Source organism: Staurois parvus, unplaced genomic scaffold (assembly GCF_062004578.1).
Source record: "Staurois parvus isolate SC_StPar_1 unplaced genomic scaffold, SC_StPar_1.0 ptg000019l, whole genome shotgun sequence".
NCBI classification, from domain to species: Eukaryota; Metazoa; Chordata; class Amphibia; order Anura; family Ranidae; genus Staurois; species Staurois parvus.
In genome coordinates this window covers 33,372,018-33,394,971 of record NW_028317815.1, presented here as the reverse complement: position 1 = coordinate 33,394,971, position 22,954 = coordinate 33,372,018, and the positions used below count along the sequence as shown (strand labels likewise).

The 22,954-nt window shown below is 36.8% G+C and overlaps 1 protein-coding gene across 27 annotated transcripts in view; it reads left to right on the top strand.

The window, feature by feature from the left end:
* The window catches only part of CELF2 (CUGBP Elav-like family member 2), a 639,281-nt gene that overhangs the window by 560,783 nt on the left and 55,544 nt on the right, over positions 1 to 22,954 (top strand). For 17 of the 27 annotated variants that reach the window (XM_089686562.1, XM_089686559.1, XM_089686540.1 and 14 more), the window contains 2 exons: positions 9,423 to 9,581; positions 12,342 to 12,405. In XM_089686562.1, the coding sequence (XP_089542688.1) occupies positions 9,423 to 9,581; positions 12,342 to 12,405 (223 nt within the window). Of the gene's footprint in view, positions 1 to 9,422; positions 9,582 to 12,341; positions 12,406 to 14,140; positions 14,201 to 22,954 lie in introns of all 27 variants that reach the window. The other 10 variants (XM_089686480.1, XM_089686390.1, XM_089686412.1 and 7 more) reach the window with 1 other exon arrangement.

The following is a 22,954-nucleotide window of genomic DNA, read 5'->3' as shown; positions in this document are numbered from 1 at the left end:
GCCTTCATGTGTTTATGGTCATTGGATGACAGCTGCAGTGGGACCCTCTCCAGTTTGTCCTTCCAAACATGGCATGACAAAAAAAAACACAGTCAGCAAATACCATCAGAACTAAATGCTGCACATTCCTGCCTGTGAGCAATAATTAATTCAGTAGTAATAGCTACCTAAAGCTGTCCATTGACTCCATGTAAAATACATTCTTCCAAAAGGAAGATTGTTTACATTACAGTTTTAATTTTATTGAACTTTTTTACAACAGCAACTGTTTAAAAGTTAACTTTTGGTTTGAGGTTTAAAAGGGGTGAGTTGAAATAAGAGAAGTATTTTGCTTTACTAAAATAAAACGCACAAGATTAGAGAGAAGCTGCTTTGAAAGTAATTGGTCCCTTTGCAATGTGGGTTCACATGAGTATGTGGATGTAGGCACAAAGTGACTGCAATCCCCTTAGGGCCTGTGTAGCTGGACTTCAATGGGCAAGTTCAGCATGCTTTTGACATCAGTTTGAGATGCTTTTGAGATCGTTCAGAAAGTATTCCAAGTGCATTTAACCTGCATTTAAGCTGTAGTTGACCTTCATTTGACCTGCAGTTGATCTGCAAGTGACATTTACATACATTCATGTTCAGTGTACATTGAAGTCTCAGTTTGCAGTGTGCATAAAACACCCAAAAAATGCTGCTTTGGTGCATTATAATCCATACATGTGCACTAAGGAACGTGTGTGTTAAGTGTACATCTTATGCACAACATGAACTATAGTATTTTTACTCTTAGTACTTTTTAAAGTCATCTTTAGTGTTACCAGCGTTCACTTCATACACTTTGATTTTGAATCAAATACACATCCAAAATAGCTAACAGATAACTAATAGACCGAACAAATTGGAAAAGTCTCTTCATTCTTTAAAGCTGAAGTTTAGGTGTGTATATTTTTTCATAGTTACATTGGTATTTACTACAATAGGCACTGTGTTTGCTGCTAGCTTCCTTGTCCCAGGCAGGGGCTCACCATCCCACCTCTCCACTTAGGTGTCCTTTTATCATGCAGTGGTAAATGACTGCTGCTCGGTTCTCTGGCATTCTCAGAGTTGAGGGTTCTCCTCTGAATTCCTTTTTATGAAGCGGTGTAGATCGCTTCTCCGAATGAGGAGAGAAGTGATCTACAAATGCTTTGAACACTAGAAAACGGCTGCTTTTACTGCAATCTCATGATATTACAGTAAGACATCAGTCAAACACCGTTTACTAAGCAGCGGTATATTACCGCTGCTTTATTTGCGGTTCCTCCGATTCTCCACCTCTGGGCTGGAGAATCTGGAGGGAGAACACAGATCACCAGTGAAGGGCTGACATTGCTCCTTCATACACTGGTCATCTGTGTGCTGAGATGATCAGCGGAGAACATGTTCTCCACTGATCACCTCTGTTTCCTAAACCACTAATGATCGGAGATCAACAACGGTCCTTAGGATCGCCGCTGCTCTTTGTTTCATAAAAGGACAACTTAGTCCCATTAGAGAATACTGAGATTGAGAAAATGCAATGTGATTTCAGAATTGTGGCCATGCCGAGCAAGCAACCTCCTGTGTTCACTAAGCAGCAGGGCTGAATGGCACCTCTGTGCACCCTCTAAACCCACCTGTGTTGTAGCAAATCACAGTGGGGTAGATTTACTAAAGGCAAATAGACTGTTCACTTTACAGGTGCAGTTGCACTAATTTTCCCCAGAGCTTAGTAAATGTGGTAAATCTCTGCTTATTTCCATCATCCAATCATTTACAAACAAAATTCTATTTTTTTTTCATTTTCCTTGCACCTGATTGAGTGTTCTTTATAAAGTGAAGCTTTACCACATTTACATTTCATAAGTAAAATGAGTGCAACTGCACGTAAAGAGTGGAACTGCACTTGCAAAGTGCACAGTCTATTTGCCTTTAGTTAATCAACCCCAATGTGTTTAAACACACTCCCATTCATTGTGATGGGTTGCATTATTTACAAAAAGTGTGCAGGGATCTGTTTTTGTGCATTCTGGTGCTTCAAGATGCCCATTCAAATGAATTAGTTGCCTCGACACAATGCAAATTAACCACTTGCCCTCCAGAGGATTTACCCCCCTTCCTGACCAGGCCATTTTTTGCGATACGGCGCTGCGTTACTTTAACTGACAACTGCGTGGTCATGCAATGCTGCACCCAAATTAAATTGATGACGTTTTTTTCCCAAAAATGGAGCTTTCTTTTGGTAGTATTTGATTGCCTGTGCATTTTTTATTTTTTGAGCTATAAAAAAAATGGACACTTTGGAGAAAAAAAACAATATTTTTGACTTTTTGCTATTAAAAATGTCCAGTAAAAAATTTTTAAAAATCAAGTTACGTCATAAATTCAGGTCAAAATGTATTCTGCTACAGTTCTTTGCTAACAAAAATCCCAATATGTGTCAATTAATTGGTTTATGTGAAAATTACAGCTTTTACAAATGGCTGTATATATATACTGGATTTTTTTTTCTTTTTTACTAGTAATGGCGGCGATCAGCGACTTATAGCGGGACTGCGGTGGGCATTCTGACACTGGGGGGAACTGACTTGGTGTCACTGACATCCACAGTGACACCAATACAGTGAACAGTGCTAATAAAAAGCATTGCCCCTATACAAATGGGACTGGGCAGGAAGGGGTTAACATCTGGAGAGATCAAAGGGTTTATTGCGTGCTGTGTGCTGTTTCACATTATGTGCTGTGTGTGTGCTTCACTGTAAGCACACTGCTTTGTATGGCCATGCAAAGCAGTGTGCAGGAGCTGACAAGGGAGAGAACTGTATTGTTTACATACAGTTTCTCCCCCCCATCGGTATTACTCAGTGATCACCGGGTGACAGCCAAAGCCACAATCGGTGGCGCGGTGGTATATATATGTGATTTTGCGCACCCGTGCCACTCTGTAACAGTATTTCTGCTATAGGGTGGACGGCAAGTGGTTAACACATGTGCCTTAATGCAATGCACAGATGTAATTATGCACTTTATATACAAGGGAAGTTTGTTAGGGAATGTGCCGTATGTATGCTATAGCAAATGTTCAATTTCTGGCATGTAGTAAGTATTTTGAGGGTTGTTTAGCCTTCTTCACAGATTCATCAATTTCATGGCATATGCTCCTGTGGTTTAGTAAATCAGGACTATTGCTTTGCTTGTCAGTGATAAGATAGTGTCTTTTTAGACAAGGAAAGTTAGTGAAAAATTGAAAAAAAGAAATCAGCACAAGGAATATTACTTACAATCATTGCAATGTGTCCTGTGTACTGCTGACTGAAGCTTTAGATGAAATCTTCCAACCTCCAATGCCCCCACTATTCATACCAGCAAAATCTTGGTGGTGTGGTGTGGTGGTGGATAATGGAGCCAAGGAACCTGTCATTTTCACTTATCAAGTTGCCGACTTTACCCGCCCTTTCCAATCCCCTCCTTCATTCAAGTTTTACTATAGCTTTCAAGAATGAAAAGCAGTCAGTAAGTGGAGGAGGCAGACCTTTCATTTACTGGCCTTTCCTCCATCCTGAGATTTTTTTGGTAATTTTTGACTAAACATCAGCTTTAAAAAGTCTCAGATACACGATGTAGTTTACACATATTCTGACATGGTACAGTTTGTTTCATATTCAATGTGACTGATGTAGATAGGAACTTAAAGTATAACTAGCGCCAAAACCTTTTTTTTTGTTTTGGACAGAGTGGAGATGGATTAGAACATCAATAGGTGTTTATTGTAGTCTGTGCCCCTGTCAAGGAGATTCACCATCTCTATTTGTCCTGTTTTCCATTATCATCGAAAGTGAAAGTAAAGGAAACCCCAAATTTTGGTTTGTCCCCACAAAAATAATAGAGGGGACATATTCCAATGGGGACATTAGTGCTGGTGACCTGGCAATTCTCTTAATTTGCAGGGATTTTCCCTCACTTCCTGCTTTGGCTGTGGAACAGGAAGTGACGTGAATCCCCCAATGGGACACAAATGACAAAAATTAACAGGGGTTATAACCCTCCCTTACTCTATCCAAATTGGAAAAAAAATGTTTTGCCTATAGTTCTACTTGAAATGCAGAGTTGAATAATCTATGTAGAAACAGGAGAAATTATCATTTTGAAAGCCTACCAGGAAACATAATTTTTCATGCTGTAGAATCTATGTTAGCAGGCCTGTCCAAAGGTCATCTTTAGCATATAATATATTACAATAAATGTTTTTATGGATCTATACAGATAAACATATATTAAAACCTACACTTCAAGTTCAGAAGAGCTAGTATAATTTAAATGTAAACTCTTGTCAAAACTGAAAGCAAAGCCTTAAAAAATAAAGAACAAAGCCTTCCTACCCAGACTTCATTTTTCATTAAGGGACCAGTTTATACAGCTTATGAGGCCACCTATTGCGTAAAATGACATTACTGACAGTAATCAAGTTTACAATTCCCCCCACAGCACAGAATGATAAAACCCAAGGTAGCATACAATGCACTTCCTGAAAAGCTAACTGCATTGGATTGACCTCTTCTCCTTTGACAGCTAGCAGCAAACACTATGAAGCACTGCTAGTTCTCAGACCTGAGCTGTCAATGACAGCTCCAGTGCCACTTACTACTGGGAACAAATAAGCATAATTCTTAATAATGTTAGCTGTAGTGATAACATACAGACTGGAGGACCACTCACAAAATGAAACTGCAGTCTGAAGGTGGCAATGTGCTTCTGTGCTTGTCAGATACAATTACAGTATATAAAAATAATAACTAAGATTAAAACATAATTTTTTGTTTATGTTTTATCCATTTGTCAGCCTACAAAAAACAGGGGAGAATTTTTATTAAAACAGTGTCCTATATGTGGCCTGAACCCTTCTGCTGCCAGAGCCATATTTACAAAACTCATTTTAGGCTTACTTTAAACTCCCCAAATATTATATATTTTCTGTTAGAAGAGACCTTAATTATAAAATTATGGTTCCAGATTTTTATGTCACACAATATTAGCTTAATGGTTTGTCATGAGCAAAATTCCAGCAAAAAATATGCCGATTTTAGGTTTAGGGCACACAAGCACAATATATCACCCAATTTTTAATACAATACAAAATATGAAGGTGCACTGAGTAAATAGGTACCCAGTATGTCAACCCTTATATTTGTGTGTTCCCATGAAAGGGTGACAAACTTCAGTACCTTAAATTTTCTTTAGGCAACACTTTAAAAGCCCCTACAGGTCGCAAGTTTAGAGTTAACCATGAATAATGGTCCTACAATTATTGCCCAATTATTACATATTGTGTGCAGCAATATGTAACATGCATAGTGAAATCAGTGTTTTCATGAGTAGTCATCCTGATGCATGTATTTACATTCATATGTGTGTGTATGTTGGGGTGGGACAGGGTTCAAAAATTTTGGGGTAGGATTTTAAGTGCTTGGGTGTAACTTTACCTCTGGACATTTTTTTGTTAAAACTTTATTTTTTATCACATGGTGACAAAAAGTCCCCTTTGTGATTTTTTTGATGACAGGTACTATTTAATGAGAAACCAGGGGTCTCAAAGACCTCTGATGTCTCTCCTCCCTTTTACTGAAGCTAATGAATCAAAGACCATGCTCCATTAGCTTCTTCCTTGGCTAGACCAGCAGGAGAAAGTGACACCTGAAACCTGAAATGATGTTTTACATGTCTCTTTCAGGTTCTTAGTAGGAAGGGGAGATCTGTGAATGGATGTTCACTGATCTCCCTTTATTTTGGCTGATGGTGCCTGCAATGCCAGTCTTAGGTCCGCCGCCGATGGGAGCAAAGAGCTCAGGAAACATGACAGTGGCAAGTGTGGGAGGGGGTGGAAGCAATCAAGTGACTGTAGAGCCACCAGATTGCTGCCATATGATAGCCAACAGTTGGCTTGCCAAACTTACTTCCTGCTGCTACCAAAGTATGACATATGAAATGTGAAAAGGTTAAAATAAAGAAATGTAGATAGATAAATGATTAATAGTTATGTCAAGTTAACCAACACCTACTGATGCTGGCAAGTTTGGCCTGTGCATCTAGGCTTTGATGACCTTTGGTCATAAATAGGTTATGCAAAGCTTAGTCCAAGGCAAACTGAATGAACCTTAGCTCAGTTGCAGTGTTGCCTGGATAGCACTTACATGTTCTGACTGAAATGCTCTATAAAGCAGAAGATAGCAAAGTAAATACGTTTTTACTTAAGTAAAGTTGGCCTTACACTGCAGCCTGCTGACTGAAGGAAACAGATTTCTCCATCCGCATGATACGGTGTGAATGAGTAAATCTCCCCCTGCAGCTATTGTATTTTAACAGCAAGCCCCACTGATTGGATGCTGTTTGCTGTTTGGTCAAAACATTTTCTAGCAGGCTGCTTTCACAAAAGTAGATCCAACTGAATGGGGCCAGCATGCCCCCCACTAACTGTATTTCAGCTGGATCCTCAAGAACTGGCTACAATTTGCATAGTGTGTGGCAAGCTGTAAATTGACCATCAACAAACAGACTGTCACTTGCATTTTTAAACTCAATCCAAAATTCATAATAATCAAAAAATAACCATTTATTTAATTCTTATTAAAATAAAAATTAGAAATAGGTTTAAAATAAATTGTGCTATATAAGAGATACTTCCCGTTTAGGTGAAGGAATCCAATCATTTTATTTCAAAATGTTGTTTCATTTTCTCAAGAACTTTCTGCCTGATATCCATTGGAGATCAGGAACTACACAGTCTGGCTAACAGGGAATTAATTAAATGTGTTTACTTGTGGCATTTTTGTAATGTGAGGCACTAATTAGTATTGATAATTGCAGTGACTAATACAGAACTTGTAACCCCTTGGAGTCTAGCCATTTCCCATTAAAAGCGCTTTATGTCCAAAGCACGTCTGAAAAGTACTTAGCCTGTCATTTATCCTAGTGGCAGGTTTGCTTCTTCAGATAATGAGGCACATTCAACAGACTCTCATTTTTAATTTAATTTTATAAATGATTAGCCCTTGGAGTTTCCAGTATAACTCAAGAAAACCATTACATTTATGGTCTGTATCTCAAACAGGCTAGCAAAATGGTGATTGTTTATTTGAAGCATGATGTACTAAAATATAGAGGAGGGAAAAACATTAATTGTTTTATTCTTTTTAAATCCCTCCTATCTTGCCAAAGAAAGGCATACACATGCTCACACGCGTGGAAACACACAGATACACACACACACACATTCCTGCAATTTGTCAGGTAAGGGTAAGTGGAAGACTCTGTTTAGAGATCATACAGCTCTTTTTGTACAGACTCCTTCCCAACCATGTTATGTGGTTATCAAAATGAAAATGAGAAGATGCTATTTCTCTTTAATGTTCAGAGCTACAACTATCTTGTCCATTCTCCCAGTACAGAGCTTGCAGACAAAGGATCTAATTGTGTGCTGTCTGAATGACCAATATATTGGCACCTAGCAATACTGGGACAGCTAGTATTTTTCATATATACTGTACATATAGACAGAGAAAGCAAAGTAGAATCGGAAAACAAAGACACTGACATTATTTTATTTCAGTAATGAAAAGGAATTTTATAAATAGCAAAGCAACTACATGACATTTGCTTTCAGAAGAGTTCCCATATGAAATCTTTGCATTTTTGCACACAATATACAGAGAAATTCATTCAATGCAGTTGTTGTAGTCTTGCAGCATATTTTTTCAATCCTACCTGATCTTCAGGTTTGGCCATAGTTACTACCTTCAGTTATTTTACAAAATACGCTTGTTAAAAAAAAAAAATATATATATATATATATATATATATATAATGTGCTACCATAGAAACACATGTCTTTGCCATGTTGCCTTAGATAACAAGATGTTAAACACATTTTAAAATATCAATGCATTTACTACATTAAGTTTTGCGGTTGAAAAGAGGTCCTTTATGCTTGCTGTGATAATACCACGGTGACATTTTTCCATGTTATAAAATCTGGTAGGTATAGTTCTTCTATACCTTACAGGTATAGTTCTTATATTTTTCTTTATTCCTCCTCATTTTCTCTTATTCAACAGCAAAGAACACTCTCTTATATTGATATAATTTTGATAATGGCTTCTGCTTTAGAAATTCACAAACTTGTAAAAAATGGAACAGGCACAGGAGATGAATAAGATAGGTATATGATGAAGAAATTGGTTTATGCATTTCATTGAAAGGAAACGTCTGCAAATGGAATGTCAGGTCACAGTCAAGATTTCAAGGCAAACTGCATTGTGTTTCAGTTTCATGTATTCACAGTTGTTTTGCTTTTTACTACAACATCTCCATCTTTCTGTTATCAAACCATAAGATAAACCTTCTTTTATAACTGATGGTACTACATAATTGGCGTTTTTCATACAAGCTAGCATACTGCATATGAGATCATTCACAGCAGGCAACCACATGTATCATTACTATAATTCTTTAGTGCCAATTACATTTCAATTGTCAAGTGTCAGGTAACATGTATTTATGATTTATGATACTGGCACAATCTACACCTGCTGCTTATTCCATTTGTAAGTATAATAATTTTGCCAGACTCTAGATCCTCATGTAAGGATACTGAGTCTCACTCAGGTTACTGAGTGCACATTTATTATAGAAGACCTCCATCAAGACTAATTTGTTTAGTGCTGAGGTTAATGTAAAAGGTTAAACCAAAAAGTAAAATGATTTACCTTTGCAACCTTGGAGTGAAAATTCTGCTCTATATAGTAATCTAGTGACCTTTCTTCTTTGCTGCTTGCACTGCTGTTGCCTGTTGGAATTTGCTATGGTCCCCACTGGCAAACTGACAAACAGGCTTCAGAAGTGTTTTCATCAACTGAAGAACATTGTGAAACAAAACTCATGGTTGTAGCTTTAAATAATGACTAAAGAGGTAAGTGTAACTTAAAAGCAGGCTGCTTTCATCAGCCTTTCAACATGTCTCCTGACTGAAATACAAGAGCATGTTTTGAGAAACCAAAACAAGTGAGAACAAAGATTGATTAGACCTAAAATACAAGTTAAGAGTTATATGTTTATTTAGCATTATTGATTTTATCATGATGTCAAAAATACAGGAGCTCTGAAAATACAGCAAATGTTCCTGTTTGCATTAGCTATATAGAAATATATACAGCTTATATAAAGTTAAAATAAAAGTAATATCTTATGCATGCATAAAGTCCTACAAGATATCAAGCAATGCCACTGAGAAACACTTGATTAAACATTATCATGTGGAACCCAGTAAGTAAACATACGCCTAACCAAATCAAAAGAGAATGGCAGTCATGAGTTCCATACTGTATTGGTTGTTATATGTTTTGTTGTGGTCTGTCCCATTCCAGGGGTGTTCTTCACCTATAGTGGTGAAGTTTGCCGATACACAGAAAGACAAAGAACAAAGGCGTCTACAGCAACAGTTAGCACAACAAATGCAACAGCTTAATACTGCCACATGGGGGAATCTCACTGGACTTGGAGGACTTACGCCACAGTATTTAGCAGTAAGTATCTCATTTTCAATTTCATTATAGGATCACTTGTTGCAGATATATGATGAAACTGGCACTTGTATTATGTGTAATGTACTTCTTAGAGCAAAATGTATTTACTGGCATGGGTGCCTCTCCAAATGTTCTCCTGTGAACCAGCAAGAAGTACACTTGGGACATTTGTACCACTGGCTAACTATACAGTATGCTACTATAGTTGTTTTTAAGCCTTTGGTAGGACCTACCTTAAATTTTCAGAATGTTATGCAGTATAGTGATAGTATGATTTTTTTAAGTTCTATAAGTTGCATTCAATAACAGATTTAGCCACATCCTCACCTGAATGTAATCATATGTACTGTAAAGGGAATTGAAGGAAAATCAAAGTACAATACAAGGGGTATTCAAGTCAAGACTTTTGGGTTCATATAATAAAAGAACAAATTTCAAGGAGTGGAAACTGCATTTATTTTTCATCATACTCCCCTGCTACATTTATACAGTTACCCCAGCATTTAACTAATGCCTGGAAAGCTTTCGTAGAGAAAGATTTGTCAGTACACCTGAACCATCCTAGGACAGCCGGCTTCACTTCGTCATCATCGTGTTCACCGTTCCCACAGAAATATTGGTCTCTTGTGCAATTTCATGACCGGTTGTGCATCGATTATCCAGGATCAGACGTTCCTTGTGCTGAATGTTCACAGGAATTACTGCTGTTTGTTGGGAACCACCATGGTCTTCTGTATTCGTGTTTTTACACCTTTGTTCACAAGAAACTTCTTCACCACACACTGTTGCATCCACGCACTAACACTGTTGTCTGCCATCTTGATTAATGGTCTCTGGACTGGCCCGTAACGTGTGCGGCACCTATCAGTAGTGGGACCCACTTGCCACTGCGTGTAGTATCACCAGGCTAGTATCCCTTTTTATACCTGTAAAATTAAAAATCCCGGTTTGACTTGAACACCCCTTGTAGATCAGAAAAAGAAACTGCAGAAATATAAACCAATATGCTATTAAAAGTGTGTCGCTTGCTATAACTTTTGTGTTTTGGACAGATCAGGAATCTAGAACCTCTGTCATTGTTTTCTTTATTGTCTATACTGGGGAGATTCACATTCTTCTTTTATCTTGATGACCATCATCACCAAGAAAAAAAAGGGTTGATTTACTAAACACAAAAAGGATGTTCACTTTGCAAAAAAGTAATTTTCCAATAATGTGCAAGTAAAAATACTTTTTTTTTGCTTTTCTTGCGTGTGATTGGGTATTCTTTGTTAAATGAATTTTCACTAAATTCATCAAGGTAAGTGAAAATTCCTTTGCATAGTGAGAATTCTCTTGCAAATTGAACATAATCGCTTTAGTAAAAGGGGTTGGTTTACTAAAGGCAAATAGACTGCACTTTACAAGTGCAGTCGTGCTAGTTTTCCCCAGAGCTTAGTGAATATGGTGAAGCTGCTGATTTCCAATATCCAGTCTTGTGCAAGCAATAATGCTGTTTTTTTAAACTTTTCCTTGCACCAGATTGTTTTTTCTTTACAAAGTGAAGCTTCAGCACAATCACTAAGCTCTGCAAAGTGCACAGTCTATTTGCCTTTAGTAAGTCAACCCCAATGAGTCATCCAATAGGGGATACCTGTTCCAGGGATAGCAATGAGGACTACCTTTGGACAGAATTTCTCTCATTTCCTGTTGTGTCTCAGGATAAGAAGTTAGCGGAGATCTCCCCAGTAGGGGCACTGAGTGTAAAAACAGGAGTTCCAACCCAACTTTACACTTTACAAAATGTAAAAAAAAAAATCAATATAAATACTTTTTAGTTTAAATCGCCATCACCTTCATAAAAATTCAATAGAATCTGTGCATAGTTAGGATATGTCAGCACGTATTCCATGTCTGACACTGCAGATTATTATTCAACATGGCTGCACCCATAGGTTTTGTAATAAATTGTACAGATATGAATTAAACATCTTAAAATATTTAATTGTGCTAGTGAGGGGTTCTATAAAAAGTTTTTTTTATGTTTGTTCATTTTCTAAAAAACAATGCCCCTTTAATCTGTTGGTAATTATTCATAGTCTTTTAAATAACAAGGAAAGAAAGATTATAGGAGCTGAATAACGTGTGTACTTAACAACTAGTTTTCTGCTACACTGACATTTAATGAGTAATTAGTATTTAACTCAAGGGGCCTTCAGGTTTATTAGTGCAAATCATAGTTAATGCCTGTTCAGTATTCGTATAAGGTCTTCATAAATTTGCACGGTTAAAACTTTATAATATGTAATCACATAAATGCACGTCTGCATGTACTAGCCAGTTACAGAATAATCATAGAAGTCAGTGTGTTCATGAAAAAGAAGCACATTTCAAGAAGAAAGAGAAAAATAGAATCATATTTGAAGATGAGTTATGGTAACTACAATACTACTGAGGGCTTTAATTAGTCGCGCTGTGTCAGTTTAAATGTATTTAACACCTGGCTGGTAAAAAGACTAAATTGATTAATTGTTTTTAAAGCAGTCATTTTATTGAATCCCCCTAGTGTGTGCTCCTTTCTTTGCTGAGATTAGACATTGATATAGATTTACAGCATCAACCCAGGGGACATCCTGTCCATCCGTGAGCAAAAAAGTCTTTAAGAAATGGAATATATGAGGAAGGGGAGAAAAAAACCTGTGTGCCACAATGCATATCAAGCAGCCAATTTGTCTGATTGTGGATGCCTCATTGCTTGATTTCTTGTTCTTTTATGTACAGCTCCTGCAGCAAGCCACCTCCTCCAGTAACCTGGGCGCATTTAGCGGCATTCAGCAAATGGCTGGTAAGTGGAGAAAAAAGCATTTAATTTTAGCCAATTATGCCCTATTTTCTACGGCTCTTAAGTTCTTTTGCACTAATGATGTTCTGTTAAAAAGGGACACCCCTCTGTTAAATTCTCAATTGAAACACTTGCTCTCTTAGAAATGGAAAATTGAACCAACTGCTCCGAGGTTGAACAAGTAGTTTATCCTGCATTAGTCACCCGCCATTTGTCCTAAGCAACCAATTGTAAAAGGCAGGATAGCTTTTAGTCCCCGCAGCTGCATCATATTCTAATAATGGTGATGACAAAACAACCGCAGGACCTCAGTTTAACTTCTTTGGAAATTGCAATGTCCTGGCAACCAATTTAGTGACAACACAGGCATTTTTACAAAAAAGCAATGAATGCTGGGAAGGAAAATGTTCTGACCTTCTTTGGCAAAATTCTAAAATTACAAGCATAGAGTCAATACAGCATTAAAATACATTTTAAAACCCTGCAAAACAGCCTGGTAGCACAAGAAACCCAGACAGCAAAATCACATGGTACATTTGATTTATTTTTTTCCTTCTCTCTCATCCCCCCAAAAATAAAATTATCATTTAGTTTAAGGAAAAATCAAAGCTTGACTTTATTTGAAAGGCTGTGCGTTGAAGAATTTTTCTGTAATGAGCTCTGCCTGTAGTAGCTGATGTGTAGTGATTAGTGAAAGGTCATTCCCACTGTGTGACCTTCCATGCTGATATTCTAAGTTAACATAGAGCTGTAGAAGGCAGGGCATGCAGTAAATCAGAGTCTGGATGCCCATTATGCCTGCCGTGAGAAACTGCGAGAAAGCTTTCTCTTTGTTTGATGCAAAAGCAAAACAATTTGGAGCATTAATGTGGCTGTATTTTATTTTAATCATGACCCCCACTGCATCAATGAATATGTAATCTGCACAAACAAGGACAAAATGTCCCTTTTTTTCTTTCCTTTCTGGACTGTGACATACACGGTTCTCTGCTGTGTCCTGCCTACTTAATGTTGTAAGCTAGACCTAGCCTTTTATATGTTTACCAGGTGCCTTTGCCCTTGTACTTTTTATTGAATGCTGTTCCTTTGTATTTTGCACTTTGGGTAGTAATTTTATTCACATGCTATTTATTTGCCACTGGCCAAAAATAGACCAAAAAGGTTTTTATACTTTAAACTTCATAAGTAATTGTGTGAGCAAAAAGGATACAAGAGACATTTCTTTTTAACTGCAGAAAATTAACAAGAACTAGCAAAACATAACATAAAATAGAATTTAACATATTTACAGAACAAATAAAATTTACAAATGTATGTTATGTCCTATGTACAAAAAAAATGGAACAGTTAGTAGGTAGGTCATATGGGTCAGGTTAGGGTATAATTGAGGTTAAGGGTTAAGGTATATTGAAGGGCTCAATTGACGGGTGGTTAAATGTTAGAGTTAGCAGTAGGATAAGGTTAATGTTGGAGGGTCAGGACATGTGAAGGACATTTTTTTAACATATGGAAAACATCATGTTGAACACAACCAATGTCAGGATCTTAGCACTAATAGCTAATATACTGAAATTTATATAAACGTGGATTTTATTAACAGACACATCCAAGTTACTGTATACAATGTGAACAGATATCATGGAAGATGGCACGGGGGACAGAGTTGCTAATCCGGCACACTTATATTTGTCCCCAGTACAGCGACCGATCCATGTTCACTGTGCACTTCCTCCTCTAGGTCAAGCCACTGACAACACTCTGATCTGTGTGCAAGAAGATTTCCCACAGATTTCTATAGGTAAATCATCTAACAGATAATATACAACGTACAACTCAATGTCAAATAAGTTTTTACAAAATGAACTAAGAACTAAGTACAGATCCTTATTTGTTTGCCTGTAAAAGTTTGCAAGTGTCTTCCAACATTTACATCGGAACCCATAAAAAGTTGTGTGTTTTTTCTAACAGAGAAATATTGTTCCCCACTACCCACTCACATCACTGGGGAGGGAGTTAATTATACACTAGCAAAGCATCTCTACACCTAGGCCTCAATGGCCTCAGATTCGCATGACGCTCCACAAGCCAACCCTGCAATACCACAATCCAATGAAAACACTAGTATTGGCCACATAGGTGGGCCGCATTGTGTTGTGGTCAGTAGATTATGCCTTGATTGAAATGTTTTGCTGGGAAAGGACTCCACATGGGAATGAATGTTTGTTGAAGATAGATATTAGTAAACATAATCATATATTTTAAACTATATTTAGCAGCTAATAGAACAACCCAGCCCCACAGCCATTACACTTTATATTGTGGAATGTTTTGAAAAAATACATTTAGCTACTGTATGTCTGCTCTTCTGTTGATTTCAATGACCTGTAAACAATATGACAATATTTAAGCCCCATCCATTGGTGTAATGTACCCTAGTTTACCTCAGTAAGTTTAATTAATTTATGTAGTTCATCTACATTTCTTAAATGGTGCCTTTAGCCTTCTTAATCAGCTGTACAACAAACAATTATCATCCATGCAAGAGGCTCTTTAAGAGTGTACTTTAACTATGTATTATTCCCAAATCCATCAAGTGGAACACAACTCCCAGAAATGGAAACAAGGGAATATCATTCTAAATGTGTGTGTGTGTTTTTCACAACTATTAACATAATCATAATGTCTCCTTGGGCTAAGTTTCATATCTATAACAAGGTGGCTATTCAAGAAAAAGAAAGCCTCACCTTTGTATAAGGAGCACATTAAACCATGGGTTACAACAAACAGGGGAAATACATGTCATTACATAATATTAAATATATATAGATAATGTAGTAGCCATTTTACAAAATTTATATGACTCAGTAACTCCTTATTATTTGGCATATATGCTCATTTTGCACATGCTTATCAAAATATTGTGTTGGTTAAGCTAAATACATACTGTTTATCACCAAAAATTAAGATAGGTCACAACTGACATTTGCACTTTACTGCCAGTAGCATGAGCACAGCATTTTCTGTAAAAACAAAAGTCCATTACAGTTTAATGTTTTTTTATCATTAATGTGTTACTTTTGTTATTTGTATACTTCTGAAGTCCTACCACCAGTATATGCAAGAGAATAACATTTTGATGGTCACATTTTTACAAGTGCCGTACAGCTAATATCTAGCTATCCAGGGTAAGAGGATGCTTGTTTAAATGTGCATGACTGTTCTCTAATGGGAGTTTCCTGTTGGAAGCGAGAGTTTATCACTTGAGGGTTTCTCATCTGTGCGCTTTATTGTTTTCTAGATTCTAACTTCAGTTCCAATAAGACTTTCAATATTTTTACTGGTACAAGTTTCTCCCCACAGATATTCTGTGATCAGTTGGTACAGCAACTCATTATTACACTGGCATCTTTGAGTAATCTAAACCTGCTGCCTGACAATATAAATTGGCCTGGAGATGTAAAGATCACTGAATTATTTTCTCATCTTAACACCTGCTGGCTGTTGGTATTTTTTTCTTATTTTTTCCATATTTGTTTTTATCTAGTATATGAGTAAAGACAGACCACATGGCCCAAGAATGAATAAAGCTCATTTAAAATATTTCCTGTGGCCATAATGGGATACAACCAAAAAGTACTAGTTAACATTTTTCATATACTACTTTTCTTCTAAGTACAGTGATATGTACATCAGAATTGATCACATTAAAATATTTCACATTATCCTCCTATAATTTTCAAATATTGGGGATGATTATTTGTATTTGTGAATTTGTAGGCTCTGCCTTCGTTCTCAGTTCCATCAGCATCAGGTTGGATTTGACAATTTTACCTTTCTTCTGATTATTTATCATCTGCTGATTATATATGAAAGCTTATATTTATGAATAAGACATATAAGGGGTCCAACACAACATATTTCTTAATCTTTAAAGTGAATCCGTCAGCCAAATGTGCAAAAGTGAACGTCCTACCTAACAGCAGGTAGAACAGGGGTGTTTCTTTTTGTCTCACTTTGTTACTATGAACTTCAATTCACTGACTTCTAGGCTCTGTCCTGTTCACCTGCCTGCAACCTGTTGAGTAAAAGAACTCTTGGGCCACTTAGAACATTTCTTTAAAGGATAAATTCACCTTTGGGAACATGTTACACGTTCCAGCCATTTTTGGGGTGCAACATGTAACATGTTCCCAATTCTGCCCTCACTGCCTGATCCCCCCCTCCCCCGTGACAGAAGTATGAGAAGGAGTTCCCTGTGCAAACTCATTTTTTTCAAAACAGTGTGGCAGTGCGGGGTTCCACCCACACGGCTGGGTCATTCATTCACAGTGTTCTTAGCAGTGTCGGCTTGTAGTTCTAAATTGTGAGCACTGTGGTAGCTGGTGCAATGCTTTACAGGATCCTACTACAAAAAATAATAAATGCACATTTTTTAACCTGCATATAAAAATGTGCATTTCTTATTTTTTGTAGAAAGGTGAACTTATCCATTAAGTTTGATAACACAGTGATCTCTGTGTTCACAACAAAAGTCTTTTCACAGCTTTAGCCTTTTTATTAGGGAAAATAAGCTGGAGCAAAACTGTGGCTATGCTGCTCATCAGTACATTTTGCACTCTTTCCTAAAAATATTCTTCGGTGGAATTTTGGCTGCACATTTAAATTATAATAAAAATTAGATATCAATTCTAGGGTCTTGTAACTCCAATAACAGTAGGCAGCTTAAAGGATATTGATGATGAGTAAATTTACATATGCATAAGAAGTGCAGCGCTAGTAAAATAACTCATAGGATGTAAGATAATAAAAATAAAATAAATAAAAGTTCATAAAATATGTGTAGGTGAATGATCCCTCCTTGTAGCAGAATTCAAAAGCTTGTGTTTGGAAACAATGGTGAAATTGCGCACTCACCAAAAGCGCATGTAAATATATCCACCATGGACATCCAGAGGTCCCCTTTAGGTTGGATGGGTGCTCAGCCTGGTTACAGGGCTCCCTTCCTCTGGATACTGGTTAGGTGAGGGTCATCTGTAGGCTTAATAGCTTAAGGAAAGAGCCACACAAAAAATGCCCATAGTGTAGTACTTTTATTCCAATCAATGAGGTTAAAACAGGGTAAAATGCAAAGTGTATGCAGCACTAACCCGATTAAAGATGGCCGCCGGATCTGCACGTGGCTCTGGCGGAAATGTGTGTTGTTGCTGCATATACTCTGCATTTTACCCTGTTTTAACCTCACTGACTGGAATTATTATATTATTATACAGTATTTATATAGCGCTAAAAGGTTTGCTCAGCGCTGTACATTATAGTGGGGGACAGAACATGAGACAATACAGTAACAAAACAAAACACGAGGCGGTCAAGGGCCCTGCTCTTTCAAGCTTACAATCTAGGAATCTAAAAAAGTACTACACTATGGGCATTCCTCTGGTGAAAAAAACTGTGTTTGCTAGACTATGATACTTTATGCTGCCCATAGGCTCATGATCTTCTTAATAGAGTGTTATCCAGGGGCGGACTGACAACTCATGGGGCCCCCGGGCAATAGGGGATCATGGGGCCCTTGTGTCCTTGCCCAAACTCAAAAAAGCCTATGAAAAAGCTACCAGGGGCATCTCATGGGGCCCCCTACTGACCCTGGGCCCTCGGGCAGTGTCCACGTTTCCAAATGGTAAGTCCGCCCCTGGTGTTATCTAACCCTGTGAGGTTAAAAGGTGCGTGCAAGGGGTGCATGCCATGACCCTATTTATTTTCATTACCTGGCAATCAACCCTACAAACCATGATTTGAAATTGGGACCCTGCAGTGAAATATTTGGCACACTAATGATTAAATTGTATATCTCAAATCTCTAAGCCTGTATTAACAGAGATAGCTCATACTATTGATGTGTTTGGCCCATGTTTAGGCTTTCTCATTTACTGGCAAATGCTATATGTTGTTATGATTTTCAAAACTTTCCACTCTAGTTACATCAATTAATACCTTTAGAATTTCTTTTGCTAGGTACACTTTTCTTTTGTATGCTAAGAACATCAAATCACTTTTGCAATTATTTCAAATTAAAACTGTGTCTTGGAAATATCTATTGCGCAATGTAATCAGACAGATCAATCTTCTTCTTAAACTATAGAGATGCCAAAGCTCCTATACCTATTCCAGCATTTATTAATGAGTATTTGAAAATCTTAGTAGCCTAATATCATCATGTAAGGTCAACACCAGAGCTAAAATTAAATTAGAGATATTGCAAACCGCCAATAGTGAATGAGCTAAGAATTGAAAGCCTGTGTTGTGAATTTTGAAAATTAATTTCTGCACAATGCTTTTATATTCATTATGTAATGAGGGCTTGTTTTAAAGTGTTTGTACTGTTTGTTCAGAATATGTAAATGCTTTAGAGTACATAGTCAAAGCACAAATTCACAATTATTTAAATATTTACTAAGTCTCCTAATCTGACTGTGTATGGTACTACTATGTATTATGCTACCAATTTCAAAGCAATCAGCATTTTTTTCAGGGGATCTTTTTATCTACCCCATTGAGTACCATTATGTCTTTGCATAAAAAAAAATAAATATATAATTTATTATTGAGGAAGCAAAATTACTGATAATATGGTCTCATCATGATGTCCACAATATATCCGCATATTCAAACTAAGCATTGTCTCTAAATAACCACATTCTCAGTCTTTTAGCATTTGCTATAATAACGAACAAAGTAAACCCTTGAATGCTATTCAATATTTTGAAATATCTACATGGTGGATTTTGCATTATATTTTGGTAATTTTTTAAAATGTAGAAACAAGCTATCTACACAATGTTTTGTTTCTTCTGAAAACCTAGGGCTGAAATTAACTGTGGAGGTTTGTAGTTTAATGAACCTTTCATTGTATCACATCTTTGATTATGAGTTTTGTCTATTGAACTTTGGGAATAAATAAGATTTCATATAAATGAATTTATATATGGGAAAGGTAAATCCTCGTCTAAAAATGTTGTAAAAATACAAAACACCCTCAGAATTCCAGTATGTAAATATATAAAATGGTACAGCATTGATTTAGGATGACCTAGAACACCATATTTACAGAAAATGCAGAAAATACCAAGTTTTGCTGTTAAGCTGTACAGCTATAACGTAAGAAATGTTTTAACATAAAAATTTAAAACTGTACATTCCATGAAGTTGCACCTGTGCCCAGAGTATGGACAATAAATTATTTACATATTCCTAACAGCCAGTAAAAGAGCTTTAAAGTAGTTGTAAACTCTAACATGTACCCACTGAAGTGACTAGCTTTAGGTGACAAACAGAGATGTAACAACTCCTCCTACATTCAGTGTCTGTTGTACCTGTTTATCTGCAGCCCTCTCTTCTCTACATCCCCCTAAAACATACAGATCAAAGGCTATTTCTCAGCATTAGAAGACAGGGGGTGGGAATGTATCATGACACATAGTGAGTTTCATATTCAAGATACTGACATTATAAAATATATACGAAATTCCCTGTGAAAGATTCAGGAGTACTGTGTCAACAAACACTAAACATCAAAATGAAATGCAGGAGACCAGTAGAACTATTCATTTTAATTGTAGAACAATGTAAGCTTTATGCCTGTATCCAGATTTGAGTTATGCTAGCCCATTTCAGAACAAATTGGCCTGACTTTAATTATATTGGTCCATACATCCAATCTACCATCTGCTTATATATTTTTCAGTGATGCCCAGGATTCAGTATCAAATCATAATGAATTGTTTTGCATTTTAGTAATAATTGTCTGTAGCCTCCCAGAGGTGACCCTGCGTATACTCCACAAAAAAGAAATGAATACATCCCAGAAAAAAATCTGTATTAATTAGTTTCCTCTTCCGCATCACAGAAAGACTTTGTTCTCAATCCAGCTTGTCAGCATTAACAAGAATTCTATCACCATTTCTATATTAGCATAAAGAATATTGTCTCCTCCTTGTTCAAAAGAGCATAACAATGTATCTATAAAAAGTAATCAAATGCACTCACATGTGGTCAGATTCTTCAGGCATAACACTTAGAGAAGTCCCCAGTGTTGGTTTCTCGTAGGGGGCCAGCTCCACCCAAGTCATGTGATGTTCCAACCTCTAGGTTCTCTCAACCCAATGTATTTGAAAGGATAGAATGCCTTCTTTATCAGGGATAGCAATCCTGTTTTGAGTGTGCGAACAAAGTGTGTGTGAACTGGATTGCAGTGTATGATTACTTACAGCTAGAAGACCTGGCTCCTACCGGAGTGTGAGTTAACAGTGTGAACTGCAGTTTATACTGTAGTGGAGCAGCATCAACAGTATCCTTTATATCAGGGGGTATTTTAGAATGGTTATCAGTGACTAGATAATAAAGCCCATTCTGGCAACTCAGTGATCAAGGTGCTAGTACAGAAACTTGTTCATCCATTTATTTCAGTTGGCCATCTACACTCCATATGTCATTTATAAATTTTCAGGAAGACCTGGCTCCTTCCTAAAAAATCAATAAATCATAACTTCTCTAATATTCAAGGAAGAGCCTGCTCCTGACTGTTTCAATCTGATGCACTCAGTAGGCTTTTTGAAAGACCCTTCTCTGATTTTATCCCTTCTACCAAAGCAGACAGGATAACCGCCAAAAATGTCACCTATGCAGCAAAGTTGGAATAAGGCATGACATACATTACTATTGTCCCTACTGTCCATCACAACCTGGCCACTGCATAAAGGATTGCTTCTGTCACTACCATACCTCACTAAAGTATTAGTCTTAGGTATTAGATTGCACAGCATGCTGAGAGGTTTTGGTTTCTAAACATATATCGGCATTACCAGTGTTTCAAGTGCTGCCAATCACTGCCAATGCCAGTATGGTCAATGTCACTGATCACAGCCAGTGTCAGTGTTTCCAGTGTTGATGACTGCAGCCAGTGCCAGTGTTTGCAGTGTTGTGTTATTAATTACACGCCTTTGAACTTTTTTTTTACACTTTTTTATCTGTAAAATATCATTTGCGGTTGTAATTTTATACCACATAGAGGCACAGAGTGGCATAACAAATTTATAAAACAAACATGTGCCACACAGAAGTGCATCACTATATGATACACAGCATAAAATACCAGGTACATAATACCTGTAATACAGTAAGTCAAAACATTAAAAAAGTCTCACAAATGTGGCATTCCCATACTCAGAAGGATTAGTAGAATGTGTAGTGTTGTGTGTGAGAAATTTCTTATTAAAATGACAGCTTTGTCGGGAAAAATAAATTTTCATTTTATTTTTCCTTTCTCTAAAAGCTTGTGGCAAAAACATGAACTCTTCAAAAGATTCATCATGTCTCTTTTTGCAGGTGTTTCCATTGTTGTACCACTTTCCAGTTTCCTTTGTTGTAGCAGTCTCCAAAAATGTGATGGATAGTAAGGAAACTAAATGTGTACTCTATGCCCCTTGAAATCCTGAAAATACTACTTGGTTTTTGAGCCTCTCTATGATGCTAGGTAGCAAAAAAGTATCACACATGTTTTATTTCCATGCTCATGAGGAGTAGCAGAATGAGTTTTCGGGTCTGATTGGAAGCATTCCCATGCCATGTGTGAGAAATAACATGTTAAAAATACAAAACGTTCAAATGAAAAAACATGGATGATGACATGAAACTTGCCTATCCAGATATACTATGCTTGTTATTAAAGTTGAGAACAAAAAAAAAAGCGCTAGTACTTGCGTTGGATGCCAAAAAACATAGCAGATAGCACGATTCTATAATACATAGTATAATAAACATCACAAAACAATAGTGCAGCGCTAAGATAAATTAAAATGTATGTGCAATGCAAACTTATCAAACACTTACGTGTTATTGATAAATTGAAAAAATAAAGAAATCCAAATGTGAAGCCAAAAACTGTGAATTCAGTGGTTCTTCGATTATGAGGGAAATGACAGATGCGGATGTCAAACGCCACCAAAACTTCTTAATGATGAACCACACAGCACCTCCGTGTACAACAAAGAGAGGTTTACCAGAATCATATGACCCCCAATTAAGATTCTGGTAAGCCTCCCTTTGTTGTCCACCAATGTGCTGCGTGGTTCATCATTAAGAGGTTTTGGTGGCGTTTGACATCCGCATCTGGTATTTCCCTCATAACACTGTTCAACAAATTTTAATTTTTTGCCAGTTTTGGAAACAAAAGGATCCATTTCTTATTGAATTTCACATTCTGAGTTCAAATATAACAATGAAATTTGTCAATTGGCTCTAGTTTTTCTGTAAACGGAACGTTTTCTACTATAGGCGTAATGACTACATAATGCACAATAATTATATAGATAGATGTCTTTCCACAAATATAAAGCAAGTGATATTGACTACATAACAAAGCCTAAATGGCATAATATATTGCATAGGATTACCAAGAAAAATTATAGCCATAAGCTAAGTTGAATCATTTTAATACTTAGGATTCTCACTAGTTTTGTCTTCAGTTTGTGTCGGTTTTGCTTCTCTTGGCTTTTCT